We start from the raw sequence: 20,556 nt of genomic DNA on the forward strand, positions 1-20,556 counted from the left end.
AGAGGGAGACCAAGAGATGAATACACTAAACAGATTCAGAAGGATGTAGGCTGCAGTAGGTACTGGGAGATGAAGAAGTTTGCACAGGATAGAGTAGCACAGAGTGCTGCATCAAACCAGTCTCAGGACTGAAGACGACAACAACAACAACATGTATTGGAGAAAGATAAATCTGTGTTTCTAGCACTATTCGTGTACAAGGAGCTCTCCCCAGTCTGAGAATATTTAGGGATACAGTTTAAAAAATTTTATTTCAAAGACACCAGCCAAGCCTTTACATAAGCTCTCCCAGTATAGCTTTAACTGCAGCCTATGTGCAAGTCTGCCTGCCTTTCAGTACAGAAACAGGTGAATCCAGTATAAGATGCTGAATTCAACACAGTATCTCTTTCCTTGTGTCTCTGCTGAATAAAATGATAACTCCAGATCACCATTTAGTCAACAGAGAGTGTCGGTGGTGGGTCATATGTGTGGCCACTAGAGGGCCCCGTGGATAGAAAGCCGTTGCTTCTCTTTCTTGCAATGCAGACATCAGACAGAGCAGAATCTCTTAGTTTCCAGATTTTAGCACGTAAGGATGGCCTAGTGCCTTCTGCCTTTGTCTCTGCTCATCAGGATAGGTCAATGACCACATGAACATGATCGGCTGCCACTTCCATTCCCTATTCCTTTTATTTTATCCTCAATGCCCTACACTGACAGTCAGTTTTCACCTTCCCCCCATTGTGAATCCTTCTGTATCCCATAATTTCAGAATATACCATGGGTTTCCTTTAATTAATTATTTCACTGTGCCACTTTCCTTCCAATGCTCACCCATACTGCTCAGCATCCTGTAGAGTAGGTACAGAGAAAACTTTTGTCAGTACTGGCTTTGAAATTCTGAGCCAAACTACAGTTACAAGAGCCAAAGGACATGAAAAGAAAGCAGTAGTTAAGAAAGGAGTGAGGCAGGGTTGTTGCCTATCTCAAATGTTATTCAATCTGTACATTCAGTAAGCAGTAAATGAACAAAAAAATTGGAAAGGGAACTAACGTCCACAGAGAAGAAATAAAAATTTTGAAGTTTGCCCATGAGATTGCATGAGACTGTAATTCTATCAGACTGTCAGACATGACAAAGGACCTGAAAGAGCTATAGAACAGAACAGATAGTGTCCTGAACAGTTATTACAAGATGAACAACAAACATTAAACAAGGATACTGATGATGATGAAGAAATTAAAGAAAGCAATGCAGAGAAAACTAGATTATGGAATGGGACACTAAAAGTAGTAGATGTGTTTTGTTATTTGGGTAGTAAAATAAATGATAATAGCCAAAGAAGAAAGAATATAAATTGCAAACTAGTAATAGCGAGAAAAGCTTTTGCAAAAAAGGGAAATTTGTTGACATTGGATACAAATTTAAATATTAAGAAGTCTCTCCTGAAGGTATCTGCCTGGAGTTTAGCCCTATACAGAAAAGAAACATGTTCAACAAACAGTTCAGATAATAGGAGAATGGAAGCTTTTGAAATGTCGTGCTAAGTATTAAATGGGCAGATCAGGCAACTAATGAGCAAGAAGTGAACCAAATTTGGGAGAAAAGAAGTTTATGGCACAATTTGACTAAATGAAGGGTCAGTTGATAATTCCAATTTGGTAAATGGCAGATGTACACTTGTATGTGTGTGTGTGTTTGTGTGTGTGTGTGTGTGTGTGTGTGTGTATGTGTGTGCGTGCAAGTCATGGAGGGAAGGGGGAGTTGTAAATATTTCGCAGGGAGACATGGAGAGCTGTATCAAGGCAGACTTCAGACTACCATGACAACAAAAACATTATACATGTAACAGCCAACCCCACAATAACTTTTTCAGGAACTTCTCCGGGGAAAAAAAAAAAAAAGTCTAGAAGGAATTGTGTCACAAGTAGCCATTAGATTTAGGTACAGAACTGTACCATAATATTGTAGCTTGAGTGTTTAATGAATTCTATATTGCATAAGTAGCAATCTAGAGGTGACATGCTCATTACATGTGAATATATATGATAAAGAGCTATAAATAGTTCACGTAAAGACAATTCCTGTCTGAAAAATGAATTTATATGTTTAGACATATCTTCTGTTATTAAAAGTATGACTTATACTGTATAATTAATTTACTTTACAATCTTCAATTTTTTGGCGAATGATTATATTATTCATGGACAGCAAGAAAAGTTAACTCAAATATGTGAAGAAGAATCATTTTATAAAATGCAAAGACTGGAATGTAATGAAAAGATTTAGTTGAATACAACCGACTTTGTGATCTGTTAGTATTTTTTTATTCACCTGATAAAGATGGACAGTAGACCATATCATAATTAGTGGCTCAGTATAATGTTCAAGAACTGTTGTTAAGAACCATGTTGAACAGAAACATTTTGTATCGCTCAGTTTCAGTAGGAAAATGTGGTGAAACTAAGAGCATCAGAAAGGATGTTTTACCCATGTTTTACCACGTTTTTCATAACCTTAGTGAACACAGGATTTATAAGTGTAAACTTAGACAAAAAGGAAATAAAGAATTTAACACTGTTAACACCAATTTATAAAAGATTTTGGTTATGAATGTGTTGTAAGCACTAATTTATATCTTTTGTTCATTTCTGCATGTGCTGAGAAAATATTGTCTTTCTGAGATCTATACAGCATTGCTCACTCTGCAGATGATAGTATACTGTGAGTCGCTGATCACTGTTTCTAATAGGCCAAAGCCTGGGGAGTGGAGAGTATTCCCAAAATGGATGTTAGAAAATTTAATATAGGTGAAACTAGAATATATCATCATAAAAGATGAAGAAGAACTGTTAAAACACATTAGTCATGGATATGAGTTGAAATGAAACTGAATATTATGTGCTGAATATTTCTACCTTTGATAGAAGTGTTTTTATTTTTTGAAGAGTGAGTATCATACTCATGGACAGCAAGTACAGTTAATCAAAATACATGAAAAAGAATCATTTTACAAAATGCAATGATTGCAATGAAATGAAGAAATTTAGTTTTCTACAAATGACTTCTTTTCTGTTGACAGTATGCACAGTCATATTCAATCATTGCATCTTTATAGTAGTGGTATGATCTAATCTTTTTGATAAAATAATTAATTCTCAGATAATACAACACTGTTCCGGATAGTACACATATTACCACTACAGTATGAATCTTCCATCTTGCCCTTCATCTTACTTTTGTTTCTTTCTCAATTCCTTTTCTTTATCTTATATCCACCTTCTACTTTCTGCCCCAGATGGATTTATACATCACCAATACTTTCAATTTTAAATCTGTTTCATCTCACTTTTTCTTTCAATTCTCCCTCTTTTCCTTAAGCCCCCACCCCTGTTTGCTTGGTTCTCTGTCCATTACCTCAACCTGTAACCACCTCCTTAAGTTCTCTATCCTGTAGCCTCTCTCATTGCTCCATGTAATCATCCATCATATCTTATTTTATCCCGTATCATTCCTCACCCAAAATTTTATTATTCCCTGTCTTTTTCAACTTAAACTGTCAATCATATGTAACAAGTGTAACAAGGTAATAGGAAAGTACCAGAAAAGATTATCTGTTTCAAACCCATTTGTAACAGCTCTGATACAGTACACATGTTTCACTCTTAAGAATACTCTGCTTTCTACAAGCACCAATCCAAGAATCAAAACTTTTGTATATTTGTTTATTATAGAACTGTAAAAATCATAGTATATTTTCTGTCCAAGATTTATGTTATCATTATATAAACAGAAAGATTACATTTGAAAAGCATTAATGACATTTAAAGAACAATTGTGAAATTTTATCCTTTATTGTAGTATCATTATTTGTCCAATTTTTGCAGCCCAAGTCAAAATGCTAGGAAGCAGCATCACAAATTACTCAATAATTGTGAAATTGTGGGTTTATTTGGGGTTTCTGGTGGCTTTATCTTCTTTGCCAGTTCATACACATTTTCGTCTGTTATTCTAACCTGGAATTGCAATATACAGAAGGTCAGAACTTGCCACAAAACAGTTTAGGGACCTCTAAGGTATAATGAAACACTATGAACTACAGTTAGAGTTGTACTAGTGAAACTGTATCTTCTTATATCATCACTTAACAGATCAAACAGCCATATCACCAATGCAAGCCTTAGACTTTCATAAAATATAGGATCCATCCTATAAAGTGGCGGAGAAAGTAAATGTCTTGTAATTGATTTATTAATAATTGAATTTTAGGCATTTTGTTCCAAAAACAGATTTCTCATATTGCAGACATTATCAGACATACTATTAGGTGGATACTATTATCTGATTAATTGTAATAATTTTATTCAATATCTGTAAAATGTCTGTCTAACTTATAACCTGACTGTATTAAATATTTAGTTCTATCATAGAATAAGGAAGTGCTTTCTGTCTGCTTCCAATCTGAAAGTGTAAACTGTAAATAGAACAAGAATCATCATCAGCTACCTACTGAATACGTATCCTAATAGCAAAAACCAGACAGTCCAGAACAAAAGGAGAGTCAATGTATGTACAGCAATATGATGACATATGCACTTCATACAACATGGAACAAGTTATTACTGGTTGTCCAGCTGACCTTATATCCATGTGAGTGGCACCAACCAAGAGACACATTTATTTTTCCTCTTGTGGCCAGAGGCAGTGGCCACAGCAGCAAGCTACAGACACTCTCAGTCATTATCAAACCAACTGTAGATGCGTATACTAAATCCCCCACCGTGTAATCGGCATGTAGGGCTGACAAAAGGCCTAGTTTGTGCTGTTGCCAGTGTGGGAGGCTCCTTGCCAAAGAAATGAGCAGCACAGCCTCATCTGGACTGGCCAACTCAAATGATCCAGCTTGTTACGGCAGGGACAGCTAGCTGGCAGCATGTTGGAGGCAGAATGCTGCACCTGTCCAATCATGGTTAGGAGAGATTTGGGCAGTGAGAATAGTTTCACATCCATGTGCTCTCCCATAGTAGCCCACTCACCTACTTGCTTTTGAAAGGGTTAATTTGGGACACAGGTTGTATTGGTGAAGAGGCAGAGCAGATTACAGCTAGCAGCACAGTGAATTGTTGTTGGAGTGTGAAGTCCCAGGGTCAGAGTTAGTGGTGAGGATGGGAGCACTGGGGGTTATGAAGTTGTGATTCACCACTATGTTAAAAAGCTACTGGCCCTTGTGGCTTTCAATGACACTTCGGGTCAACCAGGTGCTGCCCAAATGGGCATACCAAGGCACATGTGCTTCAGATGTAGGCAGAACCCATACTTAGGTTGGGTGTGCTTCGCAGGGTGCAGGAGGCCTAGCATGGTTTAACACCTGCACTTGAACTGACCCTGTTGATAGAAACTTTGCACTGGAGGCTGGATGAAAAGGGGCAGTGGTCAAGTGCTCGATGATGCTGTGAGAACAGGAGACCCCTAAATGTGATGCCATGAACTGGGGACTGTCATCAGACACTACTGTGTGTAGTGCTACTTTTATTGCAAAGATTGTAGAGAGAGAATGGATGGCAGCATAAGTGGTCACTTAAAAAAATCACTGCCACAAAGAAGGAAACTGGAAATAGTGTCCACCAACAGCAACCACCAAAGACCCAGAAATAGCCTGGCAAAATTAAAGTGTACTCTCTCCAATGTGTGGTCTGAGTGTGTCCACTGAGTGAACAGTTGTGCCAGGTCCACCTGGTTTAGGGAGCATGCATAACAGGAGAGGCAGGCAAGTTCAATTTTAGCACAAATACCCGCACAGCATACATTCCACCATGCTAATGCCTTCATGCATTTCATCGCCCATTGCAAGGCATCAAAGAGCTGGAGATCGTGGTGCCAGAGCAGTAATGGAATGATGACCCAGCATCCAGTCAACTGTGGTCAACATTAAGATGCTATTTGTTTCATTGAGTCTGTGTCTCATTGCAAAATAGTTATGAAATGCTGGCTCTGCTTATTCTGGCCACCCTGATTGCACCACTGACAAAACTTTGTGCACAACTGGATCACAGGATGCTACCATGGCTACCTATATGCTGCCAGTGGACATTATTCCATAGTGTGTTTCAGATGCTGACTGAGCACAAAACAAACCATTTAGCAGTGACCGAACTCTTTATCAGGGCTAGTGGGAAGGCAGGATACGGTTTCTGCATTGACGCATTGGGCAGTATGATGAGAGCGGATTTCATAGTTACACCCACTTAAAAACAAACAACCACCACTGCAGACATTTTGCTGTCTTCTTTGCGACCTAAGACCTTTGTTCAAAAATCAATATTAAAGATTTGCATTCTTTAATGGATGCACCATTTGTTAGTGTTAACTCTAGGCCTTATGGGTATAGTATCAGCATTACAACATTTTGAAAAAGTCCTTGTTGTTGTTGTTGTGGTCTTCAGTCCTGAGACTGGTTTGATGCAGCTCTCCATGCTAATCTATCCTGTGCAAGTTCCTTCATCTCCCAGTACCTACTGCAACCTACGTCCTTCTGAATCTGCTTAGTGCATTCATCTCTTGGTCTCCCTCTACGATTTTTACCGTCCACACTGCCCTCCAATGCTACATTTGTGATCCCTTGATGCCTCAGGACATATCCTACCAACCGTTCCCTTCTTCTAGTCAAGCTATGCCACAAACTTCTCTTCTCCCCAATCCTATTCAATACCTCCTCATTAGTTATGTGATCTACCCACCTAATCTTCAACATCCTTCTGCAGCACCAAATTTCGAAAGCTTCTATTCTCTTCTTCTCCAAACTATTTATTGTCCATGTTTCACTTCCATACATGGCTACACTCCATACAAATACTTTCAGAAACAACTTCCTGACATTTAAATCTATACTCGATGTTAACAAATTTCTCTTCTTCAGAAACGCTTTCCTTGCCATTGCCAGTCTACATTTTATATCCTCTCTACTTCAACCATCATCAGTTATTTTGCTCCCCAAATAGTAATACTCCTTTACTACTTTAAGTGTCTCATTTCCTAATGTAATTCCCTCAGCATCATTCGACTTAATTCAACTACATTCCATTATCCTTGTTTTGCTTTTGTCGATGTTCATCTTATATCCTCCTTTCAAGACACTGTCCATTCCATTCAACTGCTCTTCCAAGTCTTTTGCTGTCTCTGACAGAATTACAATGTCATCGGCGAACCTCAAAGTTTTTATTTCTTCTCCATGGATTTTAATACCTACTCCAAATTTTTCTTTTGAATCCTTTACTGATTACTCAATATACAGATTGAATAACATCGGTAGAGGCTACAACCCTGTCTCATTCCCTTCCCAACCACTGCTTTCCTTTCATGCCCCTCGACTCTTATAACTGCCATCTGGTTTCTGTACAAATTGTAAATAGCCTTTTGCTCCCTGTTTTTTACCCCTGCCACCTTTAGAATTTGAAAGAGAGTATTCCAGTCAACATTGTCAAAAGCTTTCTCTAAGTCTACAAATGCTAGAAATGTAAGTTTGCCTTTCCTTAATCTTTCTTCTAAGATAAGTCATAAGGTCAGTATTGCCTCATGTGGTCCAACATTTCTACGGAATCCAAACTGATCTTCCCCGAGGTCAGCTTCTACCAGTTTTTCCATTCGTCTGTAAATAATTCGTGTTAGTATTTTGCAGCTGTGACTTATTAAACTGATAGTTCGGTAATTTTCACACCGGTCAACACCTGCTTTCTTTGGAGTGGAATTATTATATTCTTCTTGAAGTCTGAGGGTATTTTGCCTGTCTCATACATCTTGCTCACCAGATGGTAGAGTTTTGTCAGGACTGGCTCACCCAAGGCCATCAGTAGTTCCAATGGAATGTTGTTTCGACTCAGGTCTTTCAGTGCTCTGTCAAACTCTTCACGCAGTATTGTATCTCCCATTTCATCTTCATCTACATCCTCTTCCATTTCCATAATATTGTCCTCAAGTACATTGCCATGTATAGATCCTCTATATACTCCTTCCACCTTTCTGCTTTCCCCTCTTTGCTTAGAACTGGTTTTCCATCTGAGCTCTTATTATTCATACAAGTGACTCTCTTTTCTCCAAAGGTCTCTTTAATTTTCCTGTAGGCTGTATCTATCTTACCCCTAGCGAGATAAGCCTCCACATCCTTACATTTGTCCTCTATCCATGCCTGCTTAGCCATTTTGCACTTCCTGTCGATCTCATTTTTGAGACATTTGTATTCCTTTTTGCCTTTCTTCATTTACTGCATTTTTATATTTTCTCCTTCCATCAATTAAATTCAATATTTCTTCTGTTACCCAAGGATTTCTACTAGCCCTCGTCTTTTTACCTACTTGATCCTCTGCTGCCTTCACTACTTCATCCCTCAGAGCTACCCATTCGTCTTCTACTGTATTTCTTTCCCCCACTCCTGTCAATTGTTCCCTTACGCTCTCCCTGAAACTCTGTACAACCTCTAGTTCTTTCAGTTTATCCAGGTCCCATCTCCTTAAATTCCCAACTTTTTGCAATCTCTTCAGTTTTAAACTACAGTTTATAACCAATCGATTGTGGTCAGAGTCCACATCTGCCCCTTGAAATGTCCTACAATTTAAAACCTGGTTCCTAAATCTCTGTCTTACCATTACACAATCTATCTGATACTTTTTATTATCTCCAGGATTCTTCCAAGTATACAACCTTCTTTTATGATTCTTGAACCAAGTGTTGGCTATGATTAAGTTTTGCTCTGTGTAAAATTCTAACAGACGGCTTCCTCTTTCATTTCTTAGCCCCAATCCATATTCACCTACCATGTTTCCTTCTCTCCCTTTTCCTACTGTCGAATTCCAGTCACCCATGACTATTAAATTTTCGTCTCCCTTCACTATCTGAATAATTTCTTTTATCTGATCATACATTTCTTCAATTTCTTCATCATCTGCAGAGCTAGTTGGCATATGAACTTGTACTACTCTAGTAGGCATGGGCTTCGTGTTTATCTTGGCCACTATAATACGTTCACTATGTAGTAGCTTACCCGCACTTCTATTTTTTTTATTCATTAGTAAACCTACTCCTGCATTATCCCAATTTGATTTTGTATTTATAACCCTGTATTCACCTGACCAGAAGTCTTGTTCCTCCTGCCACCGAACTTCACTAATTCCCACTATATGTAACTTTAACCTATTCATTTCTATTTTTAAATCTTCTAACCTACCTGCCCAATTAAGGGATCTGACATTCCACGCTCCAATCTGTTGAATGCCAGTTTTCTTTCTCCTGATAACGTCCTCTTGAGTAGTCCCCGCCTGGAGATCCGAATGGGGGACTATTTTACCTCCGGAATATTTTACCCAAGAGGACGCCATCATCAGTTAACCATACAGTAAAGCTGGATGCCCTCGGGAAAAATTACTGCTATAGTTTCCTTAAGACATTGAAAAGCCTGTTGAAAGGAAGCTGACTACACAAATATGTTGTCATTTCTGTGCAGGTAATAGAGCAGGTGCACGATTTATGCTGCTTGTGGTATAAACTTTGCATAGTAAGTGATTTTGCCAATATTGTTTGAGATTAGTGAGCACTGGCATACATATTACTGCATCAACATGGTTACCTGTAGGTGTGATACCTTTGTCACAGAGGATGTGTTGGATTGAGAATGAAAACACTGCACTAATTGACAAAATAAACCATTTTCCAAGATTAGTTTCAAAAGGATTGTAATGTTCATGCTGCTTTCTGCAAGCAGTGTCTGTTACAATAAAAATATCGGCTATATAGTTTATACAGAGTGGAATACCATGGATCAGTGGCTATAATTATTTTGGGATATGGCACTGGTAAAATCCACATGGTGTATTTAAGACCAGTAACTGTTTTGATTCGCTTCTGATGGAAGTTGCAGACTGGGATCTTTTAAAGTAATGTTTGAATAATATTGTTGCCCGGCTTGTTTTGCTAACACATGCTCTGGGCACACTGTGGGTAGAGATCAGTGTTGGACTGAGAATTGATGGTTGCCTTAACACATCCCCACAAATATGTAAAGAACCTTTAGGTTTTTAATAACAACCACAGACATCACCCACTGACTGGTTGAGATCAATGAAATGAGCCCTAGTAGCCTGTATCCATACAAAATTGTTGCAAACACCATATCTGACAGCAAACAATAGTGTATGAGCTCTACAAAATTTTGGTACTACTGATGGTTTCATAGATTTGTGGTGTTATATACCATTCCAGAGCAGTGATGTGTATACCTAGATATTCTTACCGACAAATGTTGCTTGTGAATGAAAACCATAAAACAAGTTATTGTAGAGGAGAGCACAAATATCGTACATATTTGTTATTTTATTTGCATGTGAAGAACCATGCTTAGGTACAACAAGTGTCTTCATGAAGGGATGGCAATATAGTAACTTCACACCAGAAAGTACCTGCAAAGATGTAAGTGAGCTCCTACTATTGCCAGCCTACTATGGAGAGTGGCAAAGTCAATGAAGAACATGCAACTCTGACAATGGTTATGAACGTGCTAAAACAAATAATGTCACCTGAGATTTCCTGTTACCTGTCCAGTTGTGACAAACTGCATGGACATGGAAGAACATTTTCATACCCATATCGTAAAGTGTTTGGGGTATTGCGCAGTGACTGTTCACAATAAGAAGAGAACATTTTCAGTAACCGACAAACATGGAAGTACAAAGAAAACAAGATGCTATCACAAAAATAATTTATGCAGCCTCTTGGATGTCTTGAATGTTACTATGCATTGCTAGCAAATGAAATGATGTTGAATAAATTTCATCAGAAACCAGGAGCTGCAATGACGTGCTGAGCTGGACAAGTTTTAGTTTACCAGATATGACAAGTTAGGGTTGCATTATTCCTCTGAATAGAACAATAATTTTAGGATAAGATTCTAGAAATTGAGAAGAAGATGAAAAAAGAAAATCTTTATTTTCTCTGTGCATATGCACCATAGGATTAAGATACGTGTTTGAGCTGTTTACTGAAAAATCAGTGATGAGGACGAGACCATAAACATAGATTATATAAATATGGTGTCCTAGAAGAACTGATGGCACAGAATGAAACCACTGCCAATATTTTTAAAGCAGACAAATTTTGTCTGTTTTTCAAAGTTATGCCTGATAAATTTTACATTGTGCAAAATGAAGATTAACATAGTAGAAATCTCAGCAAGAAAGAGATCTGGTTCTCAATAGTGCCAGTGCTGAAAGGCAAGATAAAATTATGTTGCTTGTCATTGATAATACTGCAAATCTTCATTTCTTCCAAAACATGTAAACTGCCAGGTGAATAGACTTATCGGTGAGGTGTCTGGATAACAAGAGATAAATTTGTCACATGACTAAAAGTGTTTGATCACAAAATGGATAAGGAGACCGCTATAACAAACAAACTTCTTCAGCAATCATAAAAGTGTGAGAACTTTTTTTTATTGCAGCCATCTTGTTCAACATTATCTATAAAACAATGTGCAATACAATGTCCTGAAGTCCAGGAAGCTATTAAATTGCCTAACTGCACTTAGTTTTGGTTGTTGTAGAACTTCGAGTCATATGTAACAGTACATTGGAATTTCTGGGGAAAAATTTTTATAATGTTCATGACCAAATGGATAAAAATTGTTATGTTGTAAACATGTAGAGTGGAAAATGTCTACGTTAAAAATTCTGCTCTTGAAGACTTACAGGTAGTCTGCAGAAAACAGAAGGTTATACAGAAGATTTGTGTTGAAAACTATGCAAAGATGGAATAGGAATCAGAATTACTTCTTTTGAAACATCTGGTTCTGGGCATAGTTACTCTGATGTGCAATATGTCTTTGCAGGAAATGTTGAATTGTCTGATGATGTAAATAGTATGACGATTAATCACACAGAAAAGTCTGTACTTAATCATCAGTGCAAACTGAAGCAATATTATTTTCACCCATTTTTTAAAAAGGTGTACTTATTGTGTTCCTAAAAAAGGAGTTTGTACTCTATTGCAAAAAAATAACTGAATTTCCATTACAATAGCACATACAGTTCTATCTTACATCAGGAATCTTTTTATGCAGACGCATATTAAGATTACTTCTTACATAAAGGTCTGCTATCATAATTCCCACTTAAATTTTTTTCTGAATGATGTGTGCTTTACTCACATACCCTTGAAGAGAGTCCTAACAAGATTTTGCTGTATCTCATTTCTTTCTTACAGTTGTATCCAAAATACAGTCTGAAGTGTACTTGTGTTACGAGTAGCCTGTCATATATCAACAGAAATCCTTACATAAATCTGATTATTCAACAATTTTGGAGACTATTCCCCCCCCCCCCCTCTACCTCTCTCTCTCTCTCTCTCTCTCTCTCACCCCCCCCCCCCCCCCCTCTCCTGTCAGTGAGTGAGTGTGTGTGTTTGTGGGTTAGAAAAGTGGTCGCCAAACATTTTAGCCTGAGGGCCACACTGGCTCTTCCACTAACAGAAGTTCCAAGGGTCAAGAACTAGCTAAAGTCTAAGTTTTCATGAGGCCTGACATCCATTACTCCTCTGAAATCCCAGGCAGAATTTAAAAGTTTTGATGTTTACCACCACTCATATGTACTATATACATATTATGTACAATAGTACATACATAATGCTCAGATAGCCTAATGCAGGAGTCTCCAACCATTTTAGCCTAAGGATAATTCTGGCACTTCTGCGAAGTCCTGAGGACCAAGATTTAGCTATGTTAAGTTTTCTTGAGGCCTGGTGCCCTAGTGCTGACAGGAACTTCTTGGTACAGTCCAAAAGTTTTTGTGGTGCTAACCTCTCTTGTCTTTCTTTACAAGCTGACACTGATTGGTACTGCAATAGTCATTATTCAGTGAACTGCTTGGCCTTAATTTCATTTCTTATACATTGCTACAAATAAATACCATTCATGAAAGTCATTGTTACACACTCTTACAAAACCTTGTTACTTCCATGTGTAATTAACATCACAGTGAGTGGTCAGAGCATAGCATGAGCTGCATACGGCGTTAGCAATGCAGAGTATTTTCCCACATTTCTCACTACACAATGGCAATAGTTCCCAATAGCATTTCTTTGGTGTGAATTCATGTAAATATGGAAAAGGAACAGAAGATAGTGAGTGAAGAAATTTTAAAGACCAATGGAGACATCAAAAGTATCTGGACACACTCAAAAACATGCGTTTTTCATATCAGGTGCACTGTGCTGCCACCTACTGCCAGGTACTCCATACCAGCGACCTGAGCAGTCATTATACATTGTGAGAGAGCAGAATAGGGCCATCTGCGGAACTCATGGGCTTCGAACGTGGTAAGTTGATTGGGTGCCACTTGTGTCATACATCTGTACAGGAGACTTTCACACTCCTAAACATCCCTAGGCCCACTGTTTCCAATGTGATAGTGAAGTGGAAATGTGAAGGGACACATACAGCACAAAAGCATATAGGCCAACCTCATCTGTTGACTGACAGAGACTACCAACAGTTGAAGAGGGTAGTAGTGTGTAATAGGCAGTCATCTAACAAGACAATCACACAGGAATTCCAAACTGCATCAGAATCCACTACAAGTACTATGATAGTTAGGCAGGAGGTGAGAAAACATGGATTTCATGGTTGAGCGGCTGCTCATAAGCCACACATCATATCAGTAAATGCCAAACGGTGCCTCGCTTAGTGTAAGGAGTGTAAACATTGGACAATTGAACTGTGGAAAAACATTGTGTCGAGTGATGAATCACGGTACACCATGTGGTGACCCGATGGCAGGATGTGGGTATGGCGAATGCCCTGTGAACATCATCTGCCAATGTGTGTAGTGCCAACAGTAAACTTCGGTGTTATGGTGTGGCCATGTTTTTCATGGAGGGGACTTGCACCCCTTGTTGTTTTGCATGGCATTGTCACAGTGCAGGCCTACATTGATGTTTTAATTACCTTTTTGCTTCCCACTGTTGAAGAGCAATTTGGGGGTGGCGATTGCATCGTTCAACATGATAGAGCACCTGTTCATAATGCATGGCCTGTGATGGAGTGGTTACACAAGAATAACATCCCTGTAATAGGACTGGCCTGCACAGAGTCCTGACCTGAATCCTAGAGAACACCTTTGGGATGTTTTGGAGCGCCGACTTCATGCCAGGCCTCACCAGTCAACATCGATGCCTCTCCTCAGTGGAGCACTCTGTGAAGAATGGGCTGCCATCCTCGAATAAACCTCCCAGCACCTGATTGATTGTATGCCTGTGAGAGTGGAAGCTGTCAAGGCTAAGGATGGTCCAACACCATATTGAATTCCGGCATTACCCATGGAGACCGCGACAAACTTGTAAGTCATTTTCAGCCAGGTGTCCAGATACTTTTGATTACATAGTGTATTTTGTGACTGAGTCAAATAATAAGGCAATGCATGTAATTTACAATGAAAGACTATCAGTTCCCAAATAATACAATTATGAGACTAAATATTCTCACAGTTAGCCAATGGTTAGAAATATATGCTTATTTTACACATGTGTTAAAATCTCAGCAAATATTGTTTAAGAAAGTAGATGCTGAACAAGAAGCAGCAACTCATGATAGTTCCTGTGTAGCTCACTCACTCAATAGCAAAACATGGAAAACAATTTACTGATAGCAACTCAATTGCATGACTAGATCAGTTGAAGAGGTGTGTCCAGAATTTATTTTAAAACACCACTTTGTCCGGCAACAATTAGGCTCAAATCATAAATGATATTGCTGAAAATATATTAACTCAGTTGTCTGAGAAAATTCAGCACCTAGAGTGATTCTCTTTGATTCTAGATGAGTCAACAGATCTCTCAGATACTGCACTGGTGTTAATTTTATTGAGGGACAAACAAAAATTATGAAGTGTGTGAAGAGCTTCTTGATGTTCATAACATTCATGGCATGGCCATGTGAGAAGAAATTTATAAAGTAGTAGAAAATTTATGAAATATCACATGGTTTCAATTATCATCAATACTGTAAGTTTATTAAAGAAATTGAAGAAAGTGTCCTGCCATGTAATACAGCAGTACAGTGGCTTAGCTGTGGAAAGCCTCTGACACAATTTTTTTAAGCTCCAATAACAACTGAAATATTCTTGAATGAAAGAAATCGTCCTCTAGCTTACAAAACTATGAGTGGTTGTTAGAAGTTATCATTGTATACTGATTTAATTAAACATTTGAATGACCTTAATTTAAAACTAAATTGAGAAAACCAGCTACTGCCTTACTTGGACACTCGTATTAAATCCTGTCAACAAAAAATGGTTTTGTTTCAATCTCAAATGAATGAATAACCTTATTCGATCTGCAGTCAGAAACTACATTTCCTGTAGATTTTGCAATTGAAACTTGAGTGCTTTAAAATAAATTTTGAGTCTCATTTTTCAGCTTTTCATGCAATTGCAAATGATATCGAGATTTTCAAAATCCTTTTAATGCCCAGAACTTCAGACAGAATTTTTGATAAAGATAAATATTTAAATTCACCATTGCTGGAATTTAATGAGAATTCCACTCTCACAGTAAGACCAGTTGCACAAGTATGCTCACGGCTTTCTTTCCACTTTCTGCATTTTTTTTTTCTGTCAAAAGATTCTCCAAACTGAAATACACAAAAAATATTTACAAGTATAAACTAACTGATGAGCATTTGATTTTGCTGCTGATAATTTCCACCAGTAAAATTGGTCCATAACTGCAAACAATTTTAAGTGGGAAGTTGGAGCTACATAAACATCATTAATCATTTGTGATCTGAGGCTTTCCCGGCGAATGTGCTGTATCGAAGGTTCTCGGGTGTCCAGCCAGATCCGACTTTGACGATTGGATCCGGCTGGAGACCCAAGAACCTTGGATACATCCTTAATCATAATTTAAATGCTTAATTTCTTATGCCTATTGTCTATGTATGTCACTTAGGCACACTAAATTTTCAAAAAATCTCATGTAATTAATTACAGTTAAAATGTTCAATTACACTGAATAATCTGTTAATGTGTATCTTAATTTGTCATAAAATAAAAACAACTGAATATTGTATGTATAAAATTATTTAATTGAATGGATAAAAAATTACTCGCCAAGCGGTGGCAGAACACACACATAAAAGACTATTGTTATTGTCAAGCTTTTGGAGCCAATGGTTCCTACTTCAGGCAGAAGGGGAAGGAAGAAGGGTGGAGGAAAAGGACTGGAGAGGTCTAGGAAAAGGGGTAGAGTTTGTGAAAGTCACCCAGAACTGCGGGTCAGGGGAGACTTACCATATGGGATGAGAAGGAAAGATTGTTAAGTCTTTCCTTCTTATGTTCTGTGTTCTGGTGCTGCTTGGTGAGTAGACTTTTATCTATCCATTAAATAATTTATATCTAAAAACAAAGATGATGTAACTTACCAAACGAAAGCATTGGTATGTTGATAGAGACACTAACAAACATCCGCACGTCCGGATGGATATGTGTGTGTAAGTGTATACCTGTCCCTTTTTCCCCCTAAGGTAAGTCTTTCCACTCCCGGGATTGGAATGACTCCTTACCCTCTCCCTTAAAACCCACATCCTTTCGTCTTTCCCTCTCCTTCCCTCTTTCCTGATGAAGCAACCGTGGGTTGTGAAAGCTTGAATTTTGTGTGTGTGTTTGTGTCTCTATCAACATACCAACACTTTCGTTTGGTAAGTTACATCATCTTTGTTTTTAGATATATTTTTCCCACGTGGAATGTTTCCCTCTATTATATTATTTATTTGCACTGTAACTGTAAAAAGCTACTTTACTTAATGAGTATGTAATTAATTTGTCAATCTCACTCATAATTAACTATCATTAACTGACACATTTTTAAAAACATGTACTCAAACAGATTTATGATACAGTATTGTAATTTTTATTTATAGTACAGTGTATCCTATTTTAGAAAAAAAGTTGTCTAAAGATATCTCTGTGCTTCAAGATTTGTCAAAAAAGAGACATAGCATTATTGTTAGTTAAATTTGTCGTATGCATAGCTACTGCCTTTTGAGCATCTTTAATGAATTTGTGCCAGTTGACAATGACATATCAGAATTGTAATTCAGAAGCAGATACTGCAAGGAAAAGGATTACAATGCAATGGTGAAGAAAAGATCTTGCAACATCATTGCAGAGAATTTGCAGCATCGTCATGGAAGCCCGAGCAGTGGTACAGGAGACAACAATTGCCATGCATGGCACAATATGGTCTGTAGAGCTGACTGAATACAGCATTGTCAGAGATTCTATCTCACAGAGCAGTAGTTTATTGGAGAAGGCATGACTTAGTTCATTTATAGTGGCCAAAGAGACTGATCCACAGGGTGGTTTTTGAAATGGTTATTACTGACTGAAAAAAATAGCACTCTACAGACTCTTTTTGCGAAATATCATTCATTAAGCTAGTCAGTTTTTTCTCATTATGCAAATCACTCATTATGTGAGGTGCTTGATGAGCAAGGTTCGACTCTAATACAAAAAAAGTTGTGGCAGGCTGGATACCATACGTGTCTGACCTATTACCGCTGGCCAGACTGATGGTGTTCATGGACCACTGTTCGCCAGCAGGCTGTAATTTGGAAACCTCTGTATTAGAGTGTTCAGTTCTGAGTTCATTCGTGTCTTTCCTTAAAAAATTTGAAACAAATATGGTTAAAATGCATAAAATGTAAAAAACACAAAATACGAACTGTGTTAGAAATGTGACCACTTTCCCTCATTTTCATTATCTGTCACCCGCACACTTTCATTAGTCCTCAGACTGTAGAACTGTAAACATTGTGATTATTCTAAAGCCTTCTAAAAACTTGAATATAAAAGCAGAGTAAAGGCTGAAACAACTCAGAAAAGTGTATCTGGATGAATCCAAGCATCGACTAACTGTCTCCTTTATGCCAATCAGTGAAGACTTCATTCACCTATAAGTGATCTGTACCTTCATAGTGAGGTGATAATATGCACATTTATACACCACTTAAGAAAGGAAGCTTAAGGTTTAACGTCATTAGACACAGAGCACAAGCTTGAATAAGGGGTGAGTGAATCAGGACAAACAGTCTTGCAAAGTAATTCTGAACATATTCTCAAATAACTGTGTCAAACAAGTTGTCCTACAGCCCACAAGCAAAAGAAATATTTCAGACTACCTGGCTACGTATAGATATGATTTTTTCACAAGAGATGTCAACAAGAGATAAATGCTGTTACAATGAAAATTAAAGGCAACAATACAGGAGGGTTCTTCTATTTGGTTAAACCAACTGATCATTATTAATAATCTACTTAAAAAATAATATGAGAACAATTAGTTCAAATCCAAAAAGTGTAGAAAAACTATGGTTAAAGTTCAAAGACATAAGAAGCTACAGTTTGGGCAAACACTATTGAGCTGTCCCAGCTTTGTATGGGTAACATTAACCATCTATGGCTAGTCGACTTGTCTGGTGTACTGGTAACAAATTCTACACATTAATCTTCATCATGAATCAGTCTATCTGTTAGCAAAAACAGTAGCAAAATTCCTTGCAGTCATTCCTGAGATTTGTTGTTATGGCCTGGTTTGATGCATCTCTCCATTCTGTTCTATCCTGTGCAAGCGTCTTCATCTCAGAGCAACTACTACTACCTACATCCTCCTGTATCTGCTTAGTGGATTCATCCCTTGGCCTCCCTCCATGATTTTTACCCTCCACACTTCCATTGGTGATACCTTGATGCCTCAAAATGTGTCCCACCAACCGATCCCTTCTTCTAGTCAAGTTGTACCAGAAATTCCTTTTCTTCTCAGTTGTCTACAGTACCTCATCAGTTATATGATCTGCCCATCTAATTCAGCATTCTTATCTAGCACCACATTTCAAAAGTTTCTATTCTCTTCTTGCCTAAACACTGTGTTGTCCATGTTTCACTTCCATACATTACTACACTCCATACTTTCTGATAACACTTCCTGACACGTGAATCTATACTTGATGTTAACAAATTTCTCTTCTTCAGAAACGCTTTCCTTGCCATTGCCAGTCTGCATTTTATATCCTCTCTACTTTGACCATCATCAGTTTTTTTGCTGCCCAAATAGCAAACCTCATCTACTACATTATTGTGTCTCATTTCCTAATCTAATTCCCTCAGTGTTACCTTATTTAGTCAGACTACATTCCATTATTCTTGTTTTGATTGTGTTGATGTTCAATTTATATCCTCCTTTCAAGGCACTGCCCAGTCCATTCAACTGTTCTCTGACAGTTCTTCACTGTCTCTGACAGAATTACAATGTTATCGGCAAACTTCAAAGTTTTTATTTCTTCTCCCTGGACTTTAATTCCTATTTCAAATTTTTCTTTTGTTTCCCTTACTTCTTGCTCAATATACAAACTGAATAACATTAGGGGTAGGCTACAACCCTATTTCACTCCCTTTTCAACCACTGCTTCTCTTTCATGCCCCTCAACTCTTATGACTGCCATCTGGTTTCTGTACAAATTGTAAATAGCCTCTCGCTCCCTTTATTTTACCCCTGCTACTTTCAGAATTTGAAAGAGAGTATTCCACTCAATATTGTCAAAAGCCTTCTCTAAGTCTACAAATGCTATAAACATGTTTGCCTTTCCTTAATCTATCTTCTAAGATAAGTCATAGGGTCAATATTGTCTCGTGTGTTCCTACCTTTCTACAGAATCCAAACTGATCTTCCCCAATGTTGGCTTCTACCAGTTTTTCCATTCGTCTGTAAGGAGTTCATGTTATTATCTTGCAGCCATGACTTATTAAACTGATAGTTTGGTAATTTTCACACCTGTCAGCACCTACTTTCTTTGGGACTGGAATTATTATATTCTTCTTGAAATCTGACGGTATTTCACCTGTCTCATACATCTTGCTCACCAGATGGATGAGTCTTGTCATGGCTGACTCTCCCAAGGCTATCAGTAGTTCTAACGGAATGTTGTCTACTCCCGGGGCCTTGTTTCAACTTCAGTCTTTCAGTTCTCTGTCAAATACTTTCTGGTACTGCGCGCTGCAGAATTTGAATCCCTGCCAGACGTCATGGATGTCGAACACCCCTAGAGATCTCAGCATCATCGCGGCGTAAGCTGTGGCAGCGCACGCCTCCTGGCCCGCATTCAGCTTGAGAGCGCCACAGTGGAACACGTGGTTCCAGCGGCCAACAGCAGCACCCCCGATAGAGTATTTAAGCACCTGCCTCTCGCTCAGCCAGACAGTCTAACCTTGTGTACGTCTCTGGACACATCGCCTCGCCTTAGACAGCTTATTTACTTTCTTGTTCTGTGTACGAGTGGACATGTTTGTTAGGTTTTCTTGTGACTCCGTTGATTCGATCTTGTTGTTCATTCTGTCCTTTGTTGGCCGTATCCTTCCTTTACCACTGTGTTGTTGTTAGTGGGCCACTCTGCTGGTCCCGCCGCACTTTCTGTCACTTCAACCCCATGACCGTTCTGGTCGCCGTTACATTTTTCAGGCAGTATCATATATCCCATCTCATCTTCA

At 38.3% G+C, this 20,556-nt stretch overlaps 1 protein-coding gene across 3 annotated transcripts in view; it reads right to left on the reverse strand.

Annotated features, from left to right (window-relative positions):
- Positions 1–20,556, reverse strand: part of LOC126321896 (dynein regulatory complex protein 8) — a 204,169-nt gene that overhangs the window by 50,685 nt on the left and 132,928 nt on the right. The window contains exon 5 of one of the 3 annotated variants that reach the window (XM_049994237.1): positions 3,695–3,999. The exons of the other annotated variants lie outside the window; for them this stretch is intronic. Within the exon in view, the coding sequence (XP_049850194.1) occupies positions 3,898–3,999 (102 nt within the window). The 3' untranslated portion in view covers positions 3,695–3,897. Of the gene's footprint in view, positions 1–3,694; positions 4,000–20,556 lie in introns of those variants that run through there. 3 annotated transcript variants of the gene reach the window in all.

Source organism: Schistocerca gregaria, chromosome 2 (genome assembly GCF_023897955.1).
Source record: "Schistocerca gregaria isolate iqSchGreg1 chromosome 2, iqSchGreg1.2, whole genome shotgun sequence".
Classification (NCBI taxonomy): domain Eukaryota; kingdom Metazoa; phylum Arthropoda; class Insecta; order Orthoptera; family Acrididae; genus Schistocerca; species Schistocerca gregaria.